The sequence below is a fragment of the Marmota flaviventris genome, chromosome 10, assembly GCF_047511675.1.
Source record: "Marmota flaviventris isolate mMarFla1 chromosome 10, mMarFla1.hap1, whole genome shotgun sequence".
Classification (NCBI taxonomy): domain Eukaryota; kingdom Metazoa; phylum Chordata; class Mammalia; order Rodentia; family Sciuridae; genus Marmota; species Marmota flaviventris.
Window position 1 is genome coordinate 103124414 of NC_092507.1, and position 22385 is coordinate 103146798.

The following is a 22385-nucleotide window of genomic DNA, read 5'->3' on the forward strand; positions in this document are numbered from 1 at the left end:
GTATCTTCACCTCAGTTTTGCAGTGAATCTAAAACTGCTCTTAAATAAAGTCTGTCTTTAAAAGGAAAAAAAAAAATCCGATTGTTGATCATGACAAGAGCAATAATAATAATCTATTATAAGACTACCTAGAATTGTGGGAATTTTTATAATTTTATTTTCCAGGTATATTGAGGGGAAACAGCAAAGATATATATATACCTGTCCCCAAAAAAGATTAAACCTGTCTTTTAACAAATAGAAAAGGATTGCTTTGTTAAGTGTTTTTAGAATTTATCTTTAATAGTACTGTAACTTTTGTTGAATTAAGTTCATCTGGCAGAGCATTTTCAGTGTCTTCAAATTGAGAAGAAAACTGCTCTAGATACACAGTAAAACTACAGACCTGATTCATTATTCACTAAACATGCCTGGGTGCAGATTGTGCAAGTTACTTACTTGCCCCATGCCTGGTGGGATGATGAGTTTCTGGTACCACCAAAGGTATACCTCATTAATCCCTGTCTGACATAGAATACTCTGTAGACTAATAAATCTATTTTTAGAAGACAGCGTTGCTTTACTGAAATTTCCCAAAATAAGTTGCTAGTTAAATCTTTATCCACAAAGCAAGGTCTGTACTTAGAATGCTGAACGACTTTCTTAGTTCCTTGTTTATTAAAACTTTTCCACACAGTTGATTGTTGATACTTTCTTTAGGCCAACCTCCTCCTCTTATAAGACAGCAGGAAAATGGAATTCAGAATATGAAATTTCACCTTAACAGTGTTTTTCTAATGAAGAGACCTTCTTAAGTCTTGAGGAATGCTTAAACTCAGTGCTATTTGACACTTCTGAGTTTGCCTTTTATCTTAGATTTTGTGAATACCTTAGTTAAAATTTTAGGAACTTGAATATAGTGAGTTTGCAAATTTCCTTTTTTTTAAATTTGTTCTTTTTAGATTTGTTGTTTTTAGATATACTTGATGCAAATTTTCTTTACCTCAAAATCTCATTCATTTTGAGCCATTTAATGATACTTTATTTTCTCTGAATGTGAATATTCATACTATATGCATTTTTTTTTTCTGTTAGAACTGTATTTGTTCGAAGTTTTTTTTAATTCCAAAATATACCATTTTCCTAAGAACGAATAAACATCATTATCATGGTCAGAAAATATCCACACTTAATATTAACCATTTTGCCAGAATGTGCTTTAAGACCCCTGTTCTTTATATGGTACCAAATGTAGTCCCAGCCAGTATAGCACACTGCTGGAAAAATGCTTTGTAGTTGTTAGTTGGTACTTTGGGTGAAGGGGTGGAAGAAAAATAAAATGAACTTTTGATGTTGCTTTTTAACTTTTTCTTCTTTTTACTACCAACAGCAAGTTGAAGTAGATTGCCAACAGTGTATGCTGGAAATCCTGGACACAGCAGGAACAGTAAGGACTCCCCCCTCCCCCAAGCATATTTTAATTTGAGAGCAGGATTTTTCTCATCTGAATAGAAAGTAATCATTCTGATTTTTTTTTTTTTTTTTTTTTTGAGAGAGGGAATTCTCTGAATGTAGGGCTTCTTAAATTTTCTTAGCTATATAAAATAATTTGTGATATACATTGCCGCAGTCTGGCTGGGCACAAAATCACGAGCCACCACACAGCTTGTAGATTCAAACAGCAACTCTTTATTCCCCGAACTCACACCAGCCGTCTACAATCACGTTCTGGGGAAATCCACGTTCTCTGCCCAAATTCACCCCCACTGGGCTTCTGTCTCCCAAAAAATACTGTCTGAATCCCGTGAGAACTCAAGGGGAACTCAGGCAGCAGGATACGCCCTATTCCCAGCAGGAATAACCTTAAACCTGGAACCACCCTAAACCCGGATAGTCCTAAACCCGGATAGTCCTAAACCCGGATAGTCCTAAACCCGAACGCCCTAAACCCGGATCCACCCTGGTCCTTGAGCAAGGTCACCTTAGATGCAATGTCACTGCAAAATGTCCTATTTCCACAAGTCCTTCCACTAAGCAACATGGGGTACGCTGGCAAGGAAATTGTCATACCTACTTGGCTAATGGCTCCCAGCAATACATAATGCCCACATACTATGATTAAATTGCATTTTGAGTTCACCTGCAGAATATGTGTTTTGACTTTCCTCTCCTTGTATTGAAGTGAGGAGTATGTTATCAGTGCTTAAAAAAAAAAAAACGATTATTTTAAATCAAAATTTTAGTTAAGGTAGGCATTTCCCTTCCTGGCCCTACCTCCCATGCACACTAGTTAACAGATTCAATGAATCCAGCCTCCTACAACTTCTCAAATACTGTATATGTTTTCCTTCAGGCCTGTGCATTTGCTATTCCATTTGCCTAGGACACTCTTTCTTCTTATATCCGAAAGAGCTTACTTCCTCACCTTTGTGACCTTCTTTGTGTTACCTGTTAGCCCTTTCCTTTAGTACATGACCTTGCATTCCTACTCTCTAGAGAAACTCCTTGTCCCCCTCCCCAGCTTTATTTTTCTCTGTAACATTTATTACCATCTGGTGTACTTGATACTTTTTAAATTTTTATTTATTTGTTTGTTTGTATGTTTAGTCAGTCTCTGAAGACTCCTCCAGAGACTTTTGCTTCTCATTTACCAACATATTCTAGGATTGCAACAATGTCTGTCTTGTAGAGGGCTCTCTGTGGATAATTGTTTAATGAGTTAATCATCTAGACTGTCCTTAGGAAGGAGGTTAGGATTCTCAGAGGGAAGTAATACCAACCATAGCAGTTCTGTAAGGACAGAAACTTATTTATGTGTTTACTCTTTTGATTAATAAGTAACAGAGACCATGATCTAAAGAGAATATGGTAGGGATAGTAATGCTAGAATTTATAACAAAGTATTAATGAAAATCCAGAAAAAAACTTTTTACATCTTTCCCAGAAGATGCACTGATGGCAGTGTAGGAAGTTCAGTCATAGTCCTGTGACAGCACAGACACGTGGAATAGAATTGAGTGCATCAGACTGGGTGGAACTAGAAATATTTCAGATGTAGTAGACAAAATAGCGCGTGTAATCATGGGAAACCAGCAAGCCAAGGAAGCAAAAAGCTCACAGAATCTTATAACCTAGCCTTATGTTTAATGCTTCCAGAGATAGGAAGATCCAAAATGTGCAGTAATGAAGACCCAACATATATGCATTTTTAATATTCTGCTCTATGTACCTTAATTTTTAAAGACTATCTCTTATTTAATATATATAATTAACATAAAGCAACAATTGTTACCAAAAAAGAAGTGGATTTAAAATTGAAACAAAAGTAATTTTAATTTGATGTGACTATAGCTGGGTGACTAAAATGTTACCAACTAATGAATCTAACTGAAGGAGATAATCACTATTGTCATCTCTTTTCAAAAGGTTTGAAATGAGGAGGGTAATAAAAATACATAAATGACTCTTATAAAAAGAGTAGGACTGGGGAGTGTAGCTTAGGAGTAGAGTATGCCCTGAGTTTTAGCTCTAGTACCACCAAAAACAGATAAAAGTGATAAAATTTGTCACTAGAGATATTGAGACTATGCTGGATGACTAAGTTATAGTTTAGTAGTCTATTTGTGCCTCAGATTTTTTTCTACTTGAGTAGCAGTTTTACTATAAATTTTCCAAACAGTAAACTCAATAGGATTTGCATATGCAAAAAAGAATTTCTTTTTCCTAAAAAGCAGATGGAGGTAGTTTAGAATTCCTTCTACTTGGGAGGGAGAGATAGGAGGATTGCAAGTTCAGGGCCAGTCTGGACAGCATGTTTAGAACCCATCTCAAAAAAAAAAAAGACTTCTAATTCTATAGTTTGTTGTCATTGTTTCTAGTCCCTAAGTAGGGAGCAGGAGCATTTACCTCAGAATTGCTAGAAATATGTATTATGTTTTCTGTCATGAAAGCATGTTAAAAATGTGGAAGCTCACTTGTGATTGTTCTGTTTGAATATTCCAGTTTACAATAAAAAATTATATATTTATAATTGGATTTTTTTTTAATTATAGGAGCAGTTTACAGCGATGAGGGATTTATATATGAAGAATGGCCAAGGATTCGCACTAGTATATTCTATTACAGCTCAGTCCACATTTAATGACTTACAGGACTTGAGGGAACAGATTTTACGGGTTAAGGATACAGAAGATGTAAGTATTTTTCTTTTATATGCTGCCATCTCTCTGTGGCCAAATAAGGTGTCTGATTTCTCATCAGTAGCTGATTTGGAAGGAATCTACCACATGCCAAGAAGAGCCCCTATGACCAAAATAAATTTTAACTTTCCAAATTAACCTACAAATAATATGCTGAGATGTTTAAAAAATGAGGATAAAGAACTTGTACTGTGTGGAATAAAAAGTATAGTGGAGGAAGAAGAGAAGTCAAAAGTAATTCATAGAGTGGGTCTCAAGTTGAGCTTTATTATGTCAAAAATAGGGTTCAAGAAACATGTTTCTAATTCTGAAATTCTGTTTGTATAGTTTTTATTTACATGCACTTTTCCCTTTGAATTATGTTAAAGATTTTAATTAACTGGATTTTAGAAGTTTTTAGTTTTGCTTTAGAAATCAAGGATAGCATTTTGTTGGTGGTGTGTATCTTTTTTTCTTTTGCAAAAGTAAAATATATATTTTACTTGTTTACTATTGTTATGAGATAAAGAGAATTTGTTTTCAGTAGTATAAATTAGGGTATAAATTTTCAGTTGTACCTTTCTGTCTCTGTGTCTTCTCTAATTATCAGAGAAAACAGAACCTTAACCTTGGTAATGTTATAGGTGGGAGGGATTTACACCATATGTCTCGTGACCACTCATAACCTAATGAATAGTTTTTTTCTTTCCCATGACTGATTTATCTAAGAGAGTTCTGTTTTCATAGGCAATGAGCTCTGGTAATGTTAATCCCTTTACCCCATGTAATAAAAGATGGAGCTGTAGAGCCTAGTGCATTTAGTCTGACTGTTGACAATTACCTATTTTAGGTAGAAGGTCCACTGTGTCTCTTAAATTCTTTCTTTTGTATAGTGTCCATCAACTCACAAAGACTATTCTTTGAACACCTTCACTGAGGAAGTTAACAGCATGTTAGTTACTTTTTTACTGGAAGTAGGAAGTTGTGGGTAGATATAGCCTAGCATCATCTATGATATGGAGGAAAATGGAAAACATAATTGCTTTGTGGCTTTATTTTCATTGTTAATACACCACTTTAATATAGCACTTGAATAATCTTCAAATCTAGATGTCAAATGTAGAAGTAGAAGCTATTACTATGTTGGTCTTGTCACTACTTTTAGCATTTATTAGACCTGTTTGATGAAGCATTTAAGTTACATAGACCTAGTGCATACATTCTTCTCTAGTGCAGAAGGTTCCTTTTCCTTCAGACTTTTCTACTTCAAATTCAGCTATATACAGTAGTCCCCATGAGAATTTTGGGATGTATTCTTAAAGTAACTTAACATGAATCTAATAGGATCTCTTCCATTTTTTTTTTTTATCTTTTCCCTCTCATTCTATTTTCTGCTCCTCCACCCAAACATACAAAGATACTGTATAGTACCATTTTTTAAGAAATTGGTGAAGTTCTAACACATTTCATTTGATGGCAATTGCTTATTTATAAAGAGGCTAAGTAATGAGTATGTTGTTGCTCATTTCTTTTTTCCTTCGTACAGGTTCCAATGATTTTGGTTGGCAATAAATGTGACCTGGAAGATGAGCGAGTAGTTGGCAAAGAACAGGGCCAGAATTTAGCAAGACAGTGGTGTAACTGTGCCTTTTTAGAATCTTCTGCAAAGTCAAAGATCAACGTTAATGAGGTAACTACAACTACTGGACAGTACAAACATATGCCTTTCTAGTTTTCTTTAACAACCATCTTTTTTTTTTTTTTTTTTTAAGAAAAAATTTTGGAGCAATATTGATTGCATCACTTTATAGAAAATACTAAGTAATTCCTAGCAACTATATTTCTTAGATTGCATAAGGTCACTTTGATAGCAGTAATGAGGATACTTAAATTTATCTTATTGTCAAAAAGGCTGTTAAAATTAAAGAATATGTATGAGGATCTGTTAAGCCTTTAAATAATATGTCAGAAAGTGGTGTGTGAAAATTGTCACAATACCCTTATGTTGTAACAATTATCTATCCAGATGCATGTAAATAGACTGTAAAGTCAAGTAGGATAGTACAGAATCAAAGTTGTTATAATGAACCTTCACTACCACAGAATTTGATGCTTTGCCTTTAGTGCATGCAGAAAAGTGGGGAATCTATGAGGATAGATGTGTCACTAGAATTTACTGTCCTTTATGCCTGATACAGCAAGTGCACAAGGCTCTTTTTGGTTCCTGAATTAAGGACTCTGCTTTCTTGAATATAACTGTGGGCTAGAGTGCTTTAGCAAGTAAGCTATGTGCCTGGGTGCCTGGCTCTTTATAAAGGACCAACTTTACTGATTCCCTGAGAAAATCAGTACAATTCTCAACTAATCTCCACTAATCAAACAAAAACTTAAGTAATTCCATTTGCTTTTCTTAACTTTACCACAAACATTTTTAAAACAGCAACAACAGAGGGTCCTCCTTTCCTTTCCTTTCTTGTTTGCTTGCCATTTGTAGCATCACAGTTAGTCAGAATTCAGATCACTTAAAACACAGACTAACAATAAGAGAACGTGCCAGGCAAGGTGGCATACGCCTGTAATCCCAGTGACTTGGGAGGCTGAGACAGGAGGATTTAGTTCAAAGCCAGCCTCAGCCACTAAGCAAGGCACCAAGAAACTCAGTGAGACCCTGTTTCTAAATGAAATACAAAATAGGACTGGGGATGTGGCTCAGTGGTTGAGTGCCCCTGAGTTCAACTCCTGGTAACAAAACAAAACAAAAGAATAAGAGAAGGTATTATCTGAGCTCTGTGTTTTTGCTTGCTGTTTCTCTCTCTGGTCTGTGATTCTTGAGGTCACTTTTTTTTTTTTTTTTACTAATATTATACTTCTAGACTATTATCTGACTTTCAAAGCAACAAAATTACTTTAAATACCTGGCAGGGAAAAAAATTTCAACATACTCACTTACTCCTGTTTCTTAAAATAATTAAGAATGCCAGCTGGGTGTGGTGGTACATACCTGTAATCCCAGTGACTTGGAAGGCTAAGTAGGAGAATCACAGATTCAAGGCCAGTCTTGACAATTTAATGAGACCATGTCTAAAATAAAAAGGGTTGGGGATATTGCTTAGTAGCAGAGAACCCCAGGTCTAATCCCAGTACTGAAAAAGAAGAAGAAAAGGCAAGCTTGCTTTTTTAGATGAAACTTTTTTTTTTTTTTTTTGAGACAGGGTCTCACTAATTTGCCCAGGTTGGCCTTAAATTTGCAATCCTCCTGCCTCAGCCTCCTGAGTCACTGGGATTATAGGCATCTGCTACTACACCTGGCAGGTGAAACCATTTTTAATGAGTATGAAAACAAGAAAGTTTTAAGTTCCATTTATTCAGCAAATATTTATTGAATACCTACTGTGTTCTTGGCACTACAGTAGGCACCTAGGTAATAGTCATCCAGACTGACACTATCCCCACCCTAAGAAGTTTACCTCCTAGTAAGGGGAACAAGTCCTGCTGAGTTCTTCAATGACAGATGTTTCTTATTCACTGCCAAGTAAATGAAAGGAAATTTGATAATATATCCAGCTTTAACTTTCTGTACTGTAGAATTATAATTTCCTAAAGGTTATTTTGAAAAATGTAGTATGATAAAATTCTAACTTTTATTGCAATTTTATGTAAAAGAAAGAAAAAGTAACTTTGATAAATAACACATTAAGACTGGTAAATTTACTTGGTTAGTGAAACAGTGGTATAAGGTCAACTTTTGTAGGATTGTTGGTTTAAGGATCCATTCCTTACTGTCCCTGACCTTACCCTCACTGGTTCCCACCCCCAGCTTCATTGAGTTCTGGTGCTTAGTTGGGCCAGGGTCCAGCACACAGGGCCTCTTCCAGTGAGAGCCACAGTACAGCAGGGAACTGTTCCTCATCTTTTGTCATTGCATGCAGTTTCAATGTAGCAAACTAGTTTTTCACAGCAGTCTTGTTAAAGTCAACCCTTGAAGTGAAGGTTTATAAAACAAAGGTCAAAAAACAATAAAACAAAATAAAAGGCACTAGCCATTTTATAAGAATTTTTACTTTTTAAATTTAAACTTTATGCTAGAAATTCTTGTGAGTATAATTTGGGATATCTCTCTCTCTCTCTCTCTCTCTCTCTCTCTCGTTTCTCTCTCTCTCGTTCTCTCTCTCTCTCTCTCTCTCTCTCTCTCTCTCTCTCTCTCTCTCTCTCGTTTCTCTCTTCATATCCTAATAATCCAGCAACAGGATTCCTTTGATAGTTCATAGTTTCTCAGATGGCTTAAGCTGTCTTATAAATGTTTGTATGATTCCAAATGCCTGAAGATAGAAGGATAATACTTTCATAAGATTCAACTCTTGGCCTTAACTAGACAAGGACATACTGCTTGGCTAAGCTCTCTAATTTTCTGATTTTTTTAAACTCTTTTCCACACCACTTTTTGTGTTCTAAATGTAGTATGTAGCTATTCCCGAACCACATCAATCCTAATCAAGAATTAATTGTTCTTTGCTGAAGCTGGAGTAATAATTGGAATCAAGACGTCCCAATTTAGGAATGGGAGAGGGATTGAGAAACTTTATTCTGTGTTCCCTTTAGATTTAGTTCAGAGAGATGAGGAAGAACCTAGGCTGGGGACTTTCAGCATTTCTAACCAAATATTATAGTTCGAACTTGTCCTCATCACTGAACCATCTGCTGCTGTGAGGTAGGCAATGTTTTCCAAAGAAATAACTTAAAATAATACTACAAAAATTAGTTACCTTTGTGTATAATATGTGCCAGAGTCTGGAAACTGACTGGCATGAAGAAACTGAAATAGAAACTACACATATGTTTAATGACTTAATGTTGTGGTTTACCATTTTATTATTTTTCATATTATAGTTTACACTTGAGCCTCAGGAACTAATGAGAGCTCATTCATGGCTTATGCATGTTAAGTTCTTGAAGACTGCGGAGTTGAAAACAGCTTGAATTTTGGAGTTGTAAAATCAACTACCATTTTATTCATCAATTCTGTGTTTTTCTTAGAAATAAAATAATAGTTAAGTGGTTTCAAGAAGATGGGAGTGGGGAGGATGGGGCAGAAAGAAAAGAATATAAATTATTTACAGCTTTGGAATATATCACTCCATATTTTTTGCCTTTTTAACAATGTAATATTTTGACCATTTAAAAAAGTAAATAGATGATTATTTATCATCTAAAAGAAATGTGACTACTTACTATCTTAAATACAGGTCAATAATTTTAAACTATTTTAAAATGTACTCAAAAGACCTAAGAATAATAAATTTCTGTGTACTTTTTATTCAGATTCTTCAGTTATTAACATTTTGCCACAGGTTTGTAAAAATAGTATTCATTTATTCCTAAATATTTTAGTATGTATATCCTTGAATCAAAGACATTCTCTTACATAGCCACAACAAAACTATTAAAATCAAGAAAGTTTGACTGGGGTGTAACTTCATAGTAGAACACTTAACAACATACGTGTTCAAGATCATCCTAGGGTCAATCCCCAGCACCACAAAAGAAATAAAGAAAAATAATATCAGGAAAATTGATAATAACATAATTCGTGTTTGGTGTATATCCAGATTTTGCCAGTTGTCCTTGTGTTGCTCCTTGAAGCCAGTTTGTTTGGGAGTTTTGTTATTGTTGTATTGGGGATTGAATCCAGGACTTTACACAATACTATTCAAGTGCTGTTCCACAGAGTTATACCCCAAGAACTTTTTATATTATTTTTATTTTTGGAGGGGGGAGGATACCAGGAATTGAACTCAGGGCGCTCAACCACTGAGCCACATCCCCAGCCCTGTTTTGTATTTTATTTAGAGACAGGGTCTCTCTGAGTTGTTTGGCGCCTGCCTCGCCATTGCTGCCTGTCCCAGCTGCTGCTGGAATTACAGGCATGTGCCACTGTGCCTGGCATGAGAACTTTTTGAGACAGGGTGTCACTAAATTACTCAGGCTGACCTTGCCATTCTCCTGCCTCAGCTTTCTCAGTAATTGGGATTACAGGCATGTGCCACCATGCCCAGCTAGGCAGGTTTTGTTTTTGTTTTGGGTTTTGGTTTTTTTTTTCCTATCTCACCCAAAAATGTATAACTGAAATCTAATTGTTAGCCAATATCAGACAAACTCAAATTCAGGGGAAATTTTATGACTCTACTAGCTTTTTTTCATAAATGACAATGCCCTGAAAGGCAGCATCCAAGGAACTCTTCCTGATTTTAAAAGACTAAAAATTCAGGAAACAAAATGTAGTGTGTGATCCTGGATGAATTAATTCTATCCCTGGAGGGGAAAGTGGCTTTTTAGGACATTATTGGGATAGTTGATGAGACTGCAGTTTGTACTGTAGACAATACAAAGTAAAGTATCAATGCTTAAATATCTTGAATGTGATAACTGTAAGATACTTATGAAAGAGAGTATTCTTGTTCTTAGAAAATACACACTCAATTCATAAGGGACCTATGGAATACAGACTACTCTTATATGGTTGAGAAAAATAAGTGTGTGCATACTTAGAGAGAAAAATGGTAAATTAAGTGGCAAAATGTTACTGATTGGTGGATCAGTAGTATTCTTGCAACTTTTCTCTTAATTTTAAAGTTTTTACTACGAGTTCTTAATATTGAATGTCTGAGAGCAATAAATAGGTAAGTCCTGCTTTACCCTAACTGAGGGTCAGCTGGGGCTTCTAAGAAACTCAACTTCAAAACAAAGCTGCAAAATACAGATCTAAGAGCATAACATTTAACAGAACCAAAATTGCTTTGTGGGATGAAGTCTCAAATATTGGTTAAGTACTTTTTCCTTCTTTTTAGATATTTTATGACCTGGTCAGACAGATAAATAGAAAAACACCAGTGGAAAAGAAGAAGCCTAAAAAGAAATCATGCCTGCTGCTCTAGACCCAAAGTCAGCAGCAGCTCTGAGCCAGGTAAGATGCTAAAAGTAAAACAAATGCCTTTCTCATCATTTCCTTTTGGAATTTTTCCAACTTGACCCACTTTTTTTTTTTTTTTTTTTAACCTATTCTGGGTATTTCTGAGCTTCTGTGCCTTGTACATGTGATATACCCTTGAAGACACATTCATCTGTTGGATTATTTAGCTTCTGCATGAAATTCTAAGCTGTGAGAGGGTGATGAGCAGGTCACATTGCTCACCAATGTGTTTCTAGCACCTGCTGCAGGATGGGTATTAATCACATGCATGCCTGTAATCCCAGCAACTCAAGAGGCTCAGGGAAGAGGATTGCATGTTCAAGGCCAGCCTCAGCAATTTAGTGAGACCCTGTCTCAAAACAGAAGATAAAAAGGGCCAAGGATGTAGCTCAGTGGTAAAGCACCCCTGGGTTCAGTCCCCAGTACCAATTTAAAAAAAAAAAAAAAAATCTTAATGGATAATAGGTATTCAAAAAATAGGGCTTGGGGCTGGGGATGTAGCTCAAGAGTAGAATACTTGCCTAGCATGTCTGAGGCCCTGGATTCAATCCCCAGCCCTGCAAAAAAAAAAAATAGGACTTGAATACTTTCCTGGGTGATTCCCAAACTCATGCTGAATTAAAGTGAAATAGTGATTACTCTGAAAGAAAAAGACAAAAGTGCATGACTGATCAGTTTATCTCAGACACACCCATATATATCAGTAGTGATCACTTTCCCTAAATGTATTCCTGCCCTGATTTCTAACACCATGGATTAGTTTTGCCCTTCTTTGAACTTTACATAAACAAAAACATATAACATTATTTTATTTTTGACTATTTTCATGAGAATTACCCATGTTGCATGTAGCAATAGTTCATTTTTATTGTGTTATACTATATTTTATTGTATGACTAAGTTAGTAATATATTTATATATTCTGCTGTTGACAGACATTAGGGCATTTTTCAGGAATCAGCATGGATAATTCTGCCTGCATATTCTTGTACATTTTTTGTGACATATGCATGCATTTCTGTCCATGTGTATGTCTAGGAATGGAGTGGCCTGATCATATGCTATATACGTTGACAACTTTAGGAGATTCTGCTAAAAAAGTTTTTCAAAGTGGTTTTACCAGTTCACACACCCTCAGCAGTTTATGAGTTCTACATCCTCCCCAAAGTTGGTGTTACCAGTCTTTGTAACTTGAGCCATTCTCGTGGATGTGTAGTAGTACATTATTATAGTTTTGGTAGTCATTCCCTCTCAGGTGTATGTTGATATCTTTCTCCTTTTTTATTTTTTAGTTTTTGGTGGACACAACATCTTTATTTTATTTTTATGTGGTGCTGAGGATCAAACCCAGCGCCCGCGCATTCCAGGCAAGCGCGCTACCGTTTGAGCCACATCCCCAGCCCCATGTTGATATCTTTCCAAAAAAATGTTTTACCTATAAGCTTCTGAGTAGTAGTTAACTTTAAGTATCATGTAAGTTTTGGGGCACAGGGAATTAGACCCAGAGGCACTCTATTTCTGAGCAACATCCTGGCCTGAAATTTGTGATCCTCCTGCTTCAGCCTTCTGAGTTGCTAGGATTACAGGCATGTGCCACCATAGCTGGCTACCACTTAAGTTTTTGTTAAGTGGACCCAGTGGAAATTAGTGACAGTATTTAATAAAGCTGCCTATCAAATGAGAAACCAGGCTATATAGGATCAATTATTATCATTTAAAAATTATGTATTCAAATTCTCTAAGGTTTTTGGCTTTGGGCCAAATGGTTGTTTTAGGCTTTTAGTGAAATTTGATTTAATAACTTTAATTCATCAGTTCCCTGGAAGTTGTTATTGTTAAGATTACTGTCTTTTGTGTGTATTCAGGGAAGGGTGCAAAGATAAGGACTTTAGTTCTTAAATACATTGTTTCACTCCTTTGTAGTTGACACCATTACCTAGGTTGATCCTAGTTTAAGTTTCCATTTAAGAAGATGTTCTTTTAGTTTGTTTAAAGGAAAAGATGTCATCCTTTAGTATATTATAACTTTAAAAATTCATTCATGGGGCTGGGGATGTGGCTCAAGCGGTAGCGCGCTCGCCTGGCATGCGTGCGGCCCGGGTTCGATCCTCAGCACCACATACAAAGATGTTATGTCCGCCAATAACTAAAAAAAAAATAAACATTAAAAAAATTCATTCTCTCTCTCTCTCTCTCAAAAAAAAAAAAAATTCATTCATGTACAGTATGACAGTGTATTATAAATTTTACCTTAGAGGAAAGAAATCTTGGCCTAGATCTAGAAATAAGGTTTTCATCCAAGTTACATCAATTCTTAGACTATGTACATAATTTATCTTATAATATGGATGTTTGATAATACCAAATAGGTGGCTTAGTAGTCAGACTACTCTGCAGTGCATTTTGTTGTGATCATTATGCATGCTGTTCCTGTACTTTTAAAAGAATTGAAGCCAGGGGTAGTGTGCACACTGGAGTCCCAGTCTCAGGAGGCTGAGGCAGAAGGATTGCTTGAACCCAAGAGTTAGAGGTTATCCTGAGCAGTATAGCAAGATCCTATCTCAAAAGTACTGAGACACAGGATAGATTTAAATAACAATTTTGAACATTTTTAGTACAGAGTATATGAATCTTGAGGGCAGCTTATCTAGTCTGTAGCCTCTAGACAGAATCATAATAAAGCATGTTAATGTTTTTTTTATACGTCCCATTTTTTAAGACCTCTGAGAGAAATTAGTCATAAGGAGTTCTTCTTTTAAAGTAATTTCCTTCTGGTAAGCAATAATACTTTCTGATTCTTCTACTCTTGAATTTGGGTTTTTTCTGTATCATCTCTTGCCCTGCCTTTATTAGAAGTGGTCATCCTAATGTATATAAGTGTAAACTAATAGAATAAATTTCTCATGGAAAGTTCATGCAGGCAAGTGTCATTTTCTTAGTGGAAAGGGAAATTTTAAAAATAAGATGAAAGTGGGATAGAAAGGAAAGGTCACTATTGTCCTCTTTATGAACAGGACTATAGGATACAACAAGTATAATGAAACCAAGGAAAGGCTAAAATTGATCAATTATAGACTCCCTTTCTTGAGTTTAGTCTTTTATATTTCATTATTTTTAAAAACTTTTTTTCCTTTCTACATTTTTTATTGGTGCATTATAGTTGTACATAATGGGGATTTCTTGTTACGTATTTGTACGTGCACACAATATAACAATATAATTTGGCCAGTATCACTCACCAGCATTAAAACATTTTAAAAATAAATTCAAAATAGCTCTGTTATATTATTACTAGTTATCTAGTAATAATCAGCCAGGATCATTGTATCTTTGTGTGCATGCATGCACATGTATGCTGGGGATCAAACGCAGGGTCTTATGCATCACTAGGCATGTATTCTGTCATTGAGCTACATCCCCAGGCTAAGATCATGGTTTTCTATGTTATTGGATATCTACTTGATTACTACTATATTTTGACATCTAGAGATAACCATATGTATGTGTATGTGTTTAATATTCTAGATTACAGGAATGAAGAACTGTTGCCTACTTGGAAAGTGCCAGCATTCCAGACTTCAAAAAATAAATCTGAAGAGGCTTCTCCTGTTTTATATATTATGTGAAGAATTTAGATCTTATGTTGGTTTGCACAAGTTCCCTGAAGAAAAAAAAAAAAATTGCTCTGTGTATATCTCTTGGAAAATAAGACAATAGCATTTCTCCTTTGCAATAGCAGTTATAACAGATGTGAAAATAAATATACTTGACTCTAATACAATTATACAAAAGAGCATGGATGCATTTCAAATGTTAGATATTGCTACTATAATCAAATGATTTCATATTGACCTTTTTATCATGATTCCTCCCTGTTAAGCACTAAAAGTTGAATCATTATACTTTATATCTGTAATGATATAATCAATTATGAAATTTCCCCTCAAACTCATTGCAGCAGATAACTTTTTTGAGTCATTGACTTCATTTTATATTTAAAAAATTATGAGATATCATCTGTCATTATATTCTAATTAAAATTGTTTGTGCATAATGCTTTGGAAAAAATGGGTCTTTTATAGGAAAAACTGGGATAACTGATTTCTATAGCTTTCAAAGCTAAAATATATAATATACTAAACCAACTCTAATATGGCTTCTTGTGTTTTACTGTCAGATTAAATTACAGCTTTTATGGATGATTAAATTTTAGTACATTTTCATTTGGTTTGTGTGTTTTTGTTATTGTTTATAGATTTAAGGACTTTATTTTATAATGACCACATTGTTTTAAATGCGACAGTAGCTCCTTTCTGCCTGGTATCTGCAGAATTCTTGGCTTTAAACTATACTAACTGGTGATTTCTGTAGGAACAGACCTCCTACTTCCTGTTCCAGATAATATTTATTCCTACTATACAGTATAATACATCAGACTACATAGAATAGTTTTGTATATTCTCTCTTGATCTTAAACATTGTATCTTGCTGAATAAAATATCCCACTGTGTATTATTTTTATATGTAAAGAAATAAGTTTAATACTGTATCAGGGTTTAACTTTTACTATTTCAAATCTTCCACAGCTTGTAATTTTATTAAGGAAATCCTTTTTGCCATTGTTAATTTGTTGGGTGTGGGTCCACCAATGAAGTGTTATGTAAAAGCTTTCAAACTTGCTTTATAATAGATTAAAGATTTTGAGAGAAGTAAGTGAAAGTTAAAACACATAAAAAGAATGTGTTAATTACTTTTGCTTTGACTATATATGAAGTAGTATAGTAGTAGTAATATGAAAAAGATTACTAAGTTAAAATTTTAGCTGGCTATATAGTGGTGCTTTTCTTTTCCTTCCCAATTATTTCCATTTTTAGAAAAGATGGGGCTTAAGTAGGGCATGGACCCAGGGTGATGTTGCTTATGTGTTCTCCATAAAGAAAGAAAGAGCCAACAGCTTGTTAGCCAGTGAAGTACTGGAGAAGGAAAGAAACAAGCTTAGGAAGCCTGTGCCTTGTCCCTGAATATCAAGGAGGAGATCAGTCCTAGAAAGTCTAAATCATTGCTCAGGGATCTAGATACTGTCTCATTGCAACTAGGTGTGAAACAATGTTCATGCCTTGCTGTGATTTTTTTTTCCAGGAGTGTGGTCAGCCCATTAGTTACTGAATTGACATTTAAAAGTCAGCTTTCAAATGTAAGTTCTTTCCAGCCTGAGAAAATGTTAAAAATATTGTTTTTAAAAATTGGAAATTGTATTTTTTTGAGTTTCTAATAAACTTAGTTGCCTAATAACACTTCCCTCTTCTGATCCAATTATGCATATGTCCGTGATTGAGGGGCAAAAAAATATATAATAAATTTTAAAAATCAGTGAAACATTAGGGCCAATTTGTTCAGGTCAGTGAGGTTTGTTTTGTTTTTGTTTTTTGTTTTTGAAATGTGGTTTCACTATGTTGCCCATACTGGCTTCAAACTCCTGGACTCAAGTGATTCTACCACCTCAGCCTCCCAAATAGCTGGGACCGCAGATGAGCGTGTTCCCAGCTTAGAGACATACTCTTAATTTAAGTCCTCTTAAGTTCTACTTTAAACACTTCTCAAACATTTTCATAGAAAAACATGCAAACCAGAGAACTTTCTATGTTACGTAGGTTGTATAATTATTTGTTACATTAAATACAAATTATTAAATAAGACTTAAGTTTCAGTCGGCTTGACAAGTAGCATAAACTCACTGTCCTCTCCTTTAGAATAATAGAGGAGAAAGATGATTGTTGTTGGATTCTCTGTCACATCTTACACAGTCTACTTGGTTTAAAGGTGGAACTACCAAGAAAAGGTGCTTTTTTAAAGCACACTGGTGAGCAGAGCAAGACCAGCTGAAATCAAGAGACACGCAGTGTTAATCTCAAGAAAATCTGTGGTTGCCGAGCAAGCCAGAAAGGCATCCTGGGAGAAAATGAGAAGGGTGTGTTTTTGTATTGTCCCTATGTGAACTCCTTAGTCTTGGTTCCAGTGGAAAGATGTATTTTTGTAGCTGAAAAATCAAGAGACTAGGATATTACACAAGTCTCCTGTGATAAATATCCAGGAACTGAAAGAACCCATATTAGTATTTGAGGCTATTTAAAGTATAATAGCTTTGGTTATATGAGTAACATATAATTTAAAGAAGGTTTGATGCCACATTTAATAGTTTTCTTTTTCCAACTAAAAACAAACCACTTTAATGGCTTATTAGTGCTCCCAGTCTAGGTTTAGAGATTAAGTGAATACATAATCTAACTATAATCTTTCCCTCCACCAGGGGGAGCTTCAGTATCGGTAACACTGCTACAAGCCTTGCAAGTATTCAAGCCATCTCTTCTACACACACTGCATTCCTCACAGAGTCATCTAGGCTCCCTCAAGAGTTTACAATCTGGTTGGGCAGGAAAGATACACAAATCAAATTCATCCAAGATATGGATAACAATAACTTACTGAATTTGAGTCCCCCTTTCAAGAATGGAGAAATGCAGGGCTGGGGATATAGCTCAGTTGGTAGAGTGCTTCTTCCCTCATGAGCATAAAGGCCTTGGTTCAATCCCTAGCACCACAAAAAAAAAAAAAAAACAGAATGGAGAAATGCAGGTGTTGATGTGTTGCCCGCTTCTTCCTCAACTCTGAACTCATATCTGTTTGGTACCTTGATCTGCCACCACCAATGGTCATCTTTCACTCCTCACTGAAACAGTCAATTCTTTGAAGTTAATGTACTTGGAAAACTTAATATTTAGGGGAAATATTTTTATTTTATTACAGAATTTATTAAAACAGGTGACTTGGTGTGTAGTTATTCTTTACATATGAATAATAATAAAAACATTCTGCATTTTGTACCTAGCTAATTTAAGATATTTTGCGTCTTTCTCCTCACAGGGGTGTGGTTTGGGGCGGGGTGAGAGAGAAAGCGAGTGAGCGAGCATATGCCTGAGTTTTAGGGACTAAGGGACAGAAAGAATTAAGGAATACCATGGTATTTTCCTTTCTAAGCAATCCTAATTAACTGTTAGAAGCTTTTATAAATTGTATGTCTTTTGAAACCAAAGTGCAAAGAAACTGTCAGGTAATGTGGAGGAGGAAAATAATTTATGAAACAACCTTCTCTTTGGGTCTTATACTTATTTAGGTTCTAAATATGTGTTAAAATAGCTCCACTTGAATTAGCTCCAAATTTAAAAGGGTAGAGTGGTTTGGGTGCTTTTTCAAAATATGGAAAGAGCCCATCTTACAGTGAGAGAGATGATTGTGAGTCTTGAGGCTGCCTAAACCACATAGCTATTAGCATGTGTAATCTCCAGAAGTATGAATATTAAAGCTGGGCTTCGTAGCATTGTCCTGTAATTCCAGCTACTCAAGAGGCTGAGACAGGAGAATCTCAAGTTTGAGGCCAGCCTCAGCACCTTATTGAGACCGTACCTCAAAACAAAAAATTGAAAGAGCTGGGATGTGACTTAATGGTAGAATATTTGCCCAGAATGGTGAGACCCTGGATCCATCCCCTGTACTGCAAAAGAAAAAAGTCAAAATTGAAAGTTACTCCTGAAAATGTAGTACAGATATTACATTGTTCATGGGTTTTTCTTACTGCAGTTTTATCTTGGGTTAGTTGAATGTGTAGTCCATTTATTGCCTTGTCCTTCTTAAATATTCTAATTGAGAGCAGTGGGAGGCTTTGGACTGGGTGCCTAGTTCTGTTTTCTAGGAAGGGAACATGGATTTTGCATTTTGAAATAAATAGCTTTAAAAGGGAATTGATGGGGAGCATATTCTTTGGGCTTGTTAAGAAGTGGCCTCCTGTGGTTCTGGGCCCAAGTTGTGATGTACATTTCCCACTAATTGCTTCTCTTAAGAAGCAAGAGGCTGGCTGTTCCTCTTGAGGAAAATCCTTAATAAACCTTTCCATTTTAAACAGTGCTGTGACTCTTTTGAACTGTTGTTTTCAAAGAATTTTTTTTTAAGCTTAACCCTTTCCAAATTTTGTGCTAAATGTCATAGGGCCCACACAGCAAAACAGGGCATGACTTACGGGCCTATCAGCAAACATTTATTGTGCTTCTACTGTATACCATGTGCAGTCTATGCTTGGGCTACAGTGGGCGGACCATACAGACAAAAATCTTTTAAAAAATTGTAAAGTGTGTGTGTACACGCACACATACACTTAGTAAGAGAGCTCTTTTCCTTAATCCACCCCTGTTGGGTAGGTGCAAACTTTCCCACCAGATCCCATCAGGCCATCCCCTGGGGGTGAGAGAAAGGGCACAGGCCATACGTATTCATGTAGCCCCCTGTCATTCTAGCCATAGGCGTCACTGAGGTCTTTCTCCACTTTGGTGGATTGGGAATTTGAAGGAGCCACCAGGATTAAGGGAATGCAAAGCATGTAGTCTTCCCAGTTTGAAAAGTAGGAACTAGAATAGTGGGACCAGAGCCTAGCCCCTGCCTGTCTTCCATGGGCAGGGGATACATTTAATGGAAAAGTTTAAAGATGATATTGGATCCCTTCACTCCCACCAGGATCCTGAAGCCTATGCCGTAAGCTTTGGGGTCCTTCAGGCCCTTGGAAACACTGATGCAAAGCTAACCCCTTATTTTCTGGTACATAAATGTATTTATTTTTAAAAAAAATCTTTATTTTTTAGTAGTAGATGGACAATACCTTTATTTATTTATCTTTATGTGGTGTTGAGGCTCGAACCCAGTGCTTCACACATGCTAGGCAAGAGCTCTACCACTGAGCCACAGTCCCAGCCCCCATAAATGATTGATCTGAACAGAAACTTAGAACCTCAGCCCAGGGATCCAACACCAACACCAGACACCAGTCTGGCCCCGAGCTCTCGATAATGAGCAAGCTCACTGGCCAGTGGTGGGTAAGGAAGTTGAGTGGTTCATTGAGGTGGTCTGGGATGACACTAGCCTTGACTGCTCTGCTCAGGGAGCTGAGTTGATGCAGGGGATTCAGTTGCTTACCTACCCACTTGGAATAAACTGTTACTTTAAAAAAAAAATCTGCCTAATGTCCTTCCCTTTCCCATCATTTCTACACAAATGGCTGTACACATGCTGCCTTGCTGGCAGCTCAGCTCCTGGTTGGGAGACAATGTCTGGAGTGTGGCCAGAAGTGGGACTGGAGGTGTGGAAGGCACCAACACCCAACTCTCAACTTCCTTCCCCATTGCCCTGCCTGTCCCTCAACAGTCACAATGAGGGGAGGAGAATCTAGTAGACTCAATGTCCCTGGTAGGGTGGGGCCCTAGCCCAGCAAGTCAGAAAAGGTCTCAGGGCAGGGTAAGTCTGGGACCAGATACTGGCAGAAGAAATGAGAAAGATCAGGTCAGGAAGGCCAGTGGAAAGGGATCATCCCAAGAGAGGGGAAACATTTGAAGACAGGTAACCTCTGGGATGGCAGTTGGATCCATTTGGGACTGAGCAGGCATAGCTCTGAAGGACCCCAGCTCAGGGCAGCCCAGTGACAGCATAGCAATGGGAACAGATAGGGAGCTAAGTGGGAGGTGAGGACTGAGGCTCCCCAGATAGCCTGCGTTAAAATAGAATTGGCCTGAGAAACCAGATGAGCAGGCCAGGGGAACAGGGAAGTGCACAACAGCTTGGAGAGGGAGACTGGGGACCAAAGTTCCCGGAGGTCACCATGTCCCAGCCTGCCCTCTCCTGGGGAATGGGCTGTGGAGTAGAATGAAAAGAGGCCTTGGGAGGCAGCTGCGGAGGCCTTGCCTGCTGGCCTTCCTGAAGCAGAAGCCAGAGCTGGGCCCGGCCTGCGTCTTGCTCTGGGAGTCGAGATCACCTTGGGAGCCCTGTGCGCAGTGCTAAAGATGCAGAAATGAGGAACGAGCAGTTGCTCCCAGCCCAGCGAGGAGAAGCAGCAAACAGAAGTGACTCACAAAGTAAATACTATGGTTTGGTCAGAGGCACAGTTTAGGCCTGTGAGGAGGGTTTCACCAATGGCCTTCAAACTATGTGGTGAAAGACAAATAAAAGTCAGCCTGAGATTGTGGGGCAATTGGATTCCTCAGGAGACAGCATGCAAAGACATAGTGACATGAGAAAATCCAAACTTGGAGCACTCAAAGCAACCTTTCTTGGCATGGGTTATGACGAGTGTCCGGAAGCAAGGCTGAGTAGGTAGGCTGGGGGCTCACTGGGCAGGGCTGGCATCTAACACCGGGGCAGAGTGGAAGAGAGGATGGAGTCAGATCCTGCACTCTGCATCCTTTTGGACCCTGAGCAGCACTTCCTGGCAGCTGCAGGCCATAGCCTCCTGTCGGGGAGGTGAGGAAGGGGCCGTGAGGAAGGGGCCCATAGGTCAGAGGGAGAGCAAGGCAGAGGATGAGGACAGCTTCCCTGCAAACACCCACTAGGCAGCCTTGGATTGGGGTGGACTCAGAACAGGAAGCAGCAGGTTGGGAACTAAAGAGCAGAGGTGGCAGCCCGTGGAAGATGGTATTTGGCATTGGTTTCCACATCCCTGGACAGGGGCCATGGTTTCGAGGGACATTGCCAGAAGGGTGTAGTGAGGATAGATGGCTTCTGTGCAGTGGCAGCCAGGGATTGGACCCAGAACCTCATCCAGTTAGTGATCCTGTCACCTATACTCAGGCCTGAGCGAGATGCAGGGAAAGGAAAGCATAAAGTGATTGTCATTGTAATAATCCGTCATCGGGTTATTATTTCCCTAACTCTGTTCAGAGGCATGGTCCTCAGTGGCCCCAGGAACACAGGAGTGCTCTGAGCAGCATTGGGAGAGTTCAGGGAAGAAAGTGGAACTCCAGTAGGGGACACGGATTTAAGTTTATTGTGGGGACATAGGGAAGGCTGACTGCACTGTGAGGCTTGCCACACCCACGTGTTCCTGGAGTTGTGGGTGTGTATCGGGGGCTTGGAGGTGGTGAATGGAGGAACCTGTCAGGACTGATGGGAGGGAGAGTCTCTGGGGAATGGCAGGAAGTAAGTCCTGTCAAAATCAGGGAATCTGGGAGAGAGGTTTCCTCCTACTCTAAGGGTTGGACAGGGGGGGGAGAGTAAGGCAAGAGACACCCTATCAGTAGTCCTAAGGGGATGACTGCGGTTTGAGGTCGTGGCCTAGGCCTTTCCAGCACATCAGAGCCTCAAGTCTCTCCTGAGGGGCAGGCTTCACAGAGGAGGGAAGAGGACTTAGGGAGCACAGCCACAGCACCTACCTGGGGAGCAGAGAGCAG

The 22385-nt window shown here is 37.7% G+C and overlaps 1 protein-coding gene across 4 annotated transcripts in view; it reads left to right on the top strand.

Annotated features, from left to right (window-relative positions):
* Rap1a (RAP1A, member of RAS oncogene family) overlaps positions 1 to 15347 on the top strand; it is an 84206-nt gene extending 68859 nt beyond the window's left edge. For all 4 annotated transcript variants that reach the window (XM_071618185.1, XM_027940238.3, XM_071618186.1 and 1 more), the window contains 5 exons: positions 1370 to 1426; positions 4032 to 4172; positions 5704 to 5847; positions 11003 to 11118; positions 14650 to 15347. In XM_071618185.1, the coding sequence (XP_071474286.1) occupies positions 1370 to 1426; positions 4032 to 4172; positions 5704 to 5847; positions 11003 to 11089 (429 nt within the window). In that variant the 3' untranslated portion in view covers positions 11090 to 11118; positions 14650 to 15347. The remainder of the gene's footprint in view (positions 1 to 1369; positions 1427 to 4031; positions 4173 to 5703; positions 5848 to 11002; positions 11119 to 14649) is intronic.
* The last annotated feature ends 7038 nt before the right edge of the window (positions 15348 to 22385 follow it).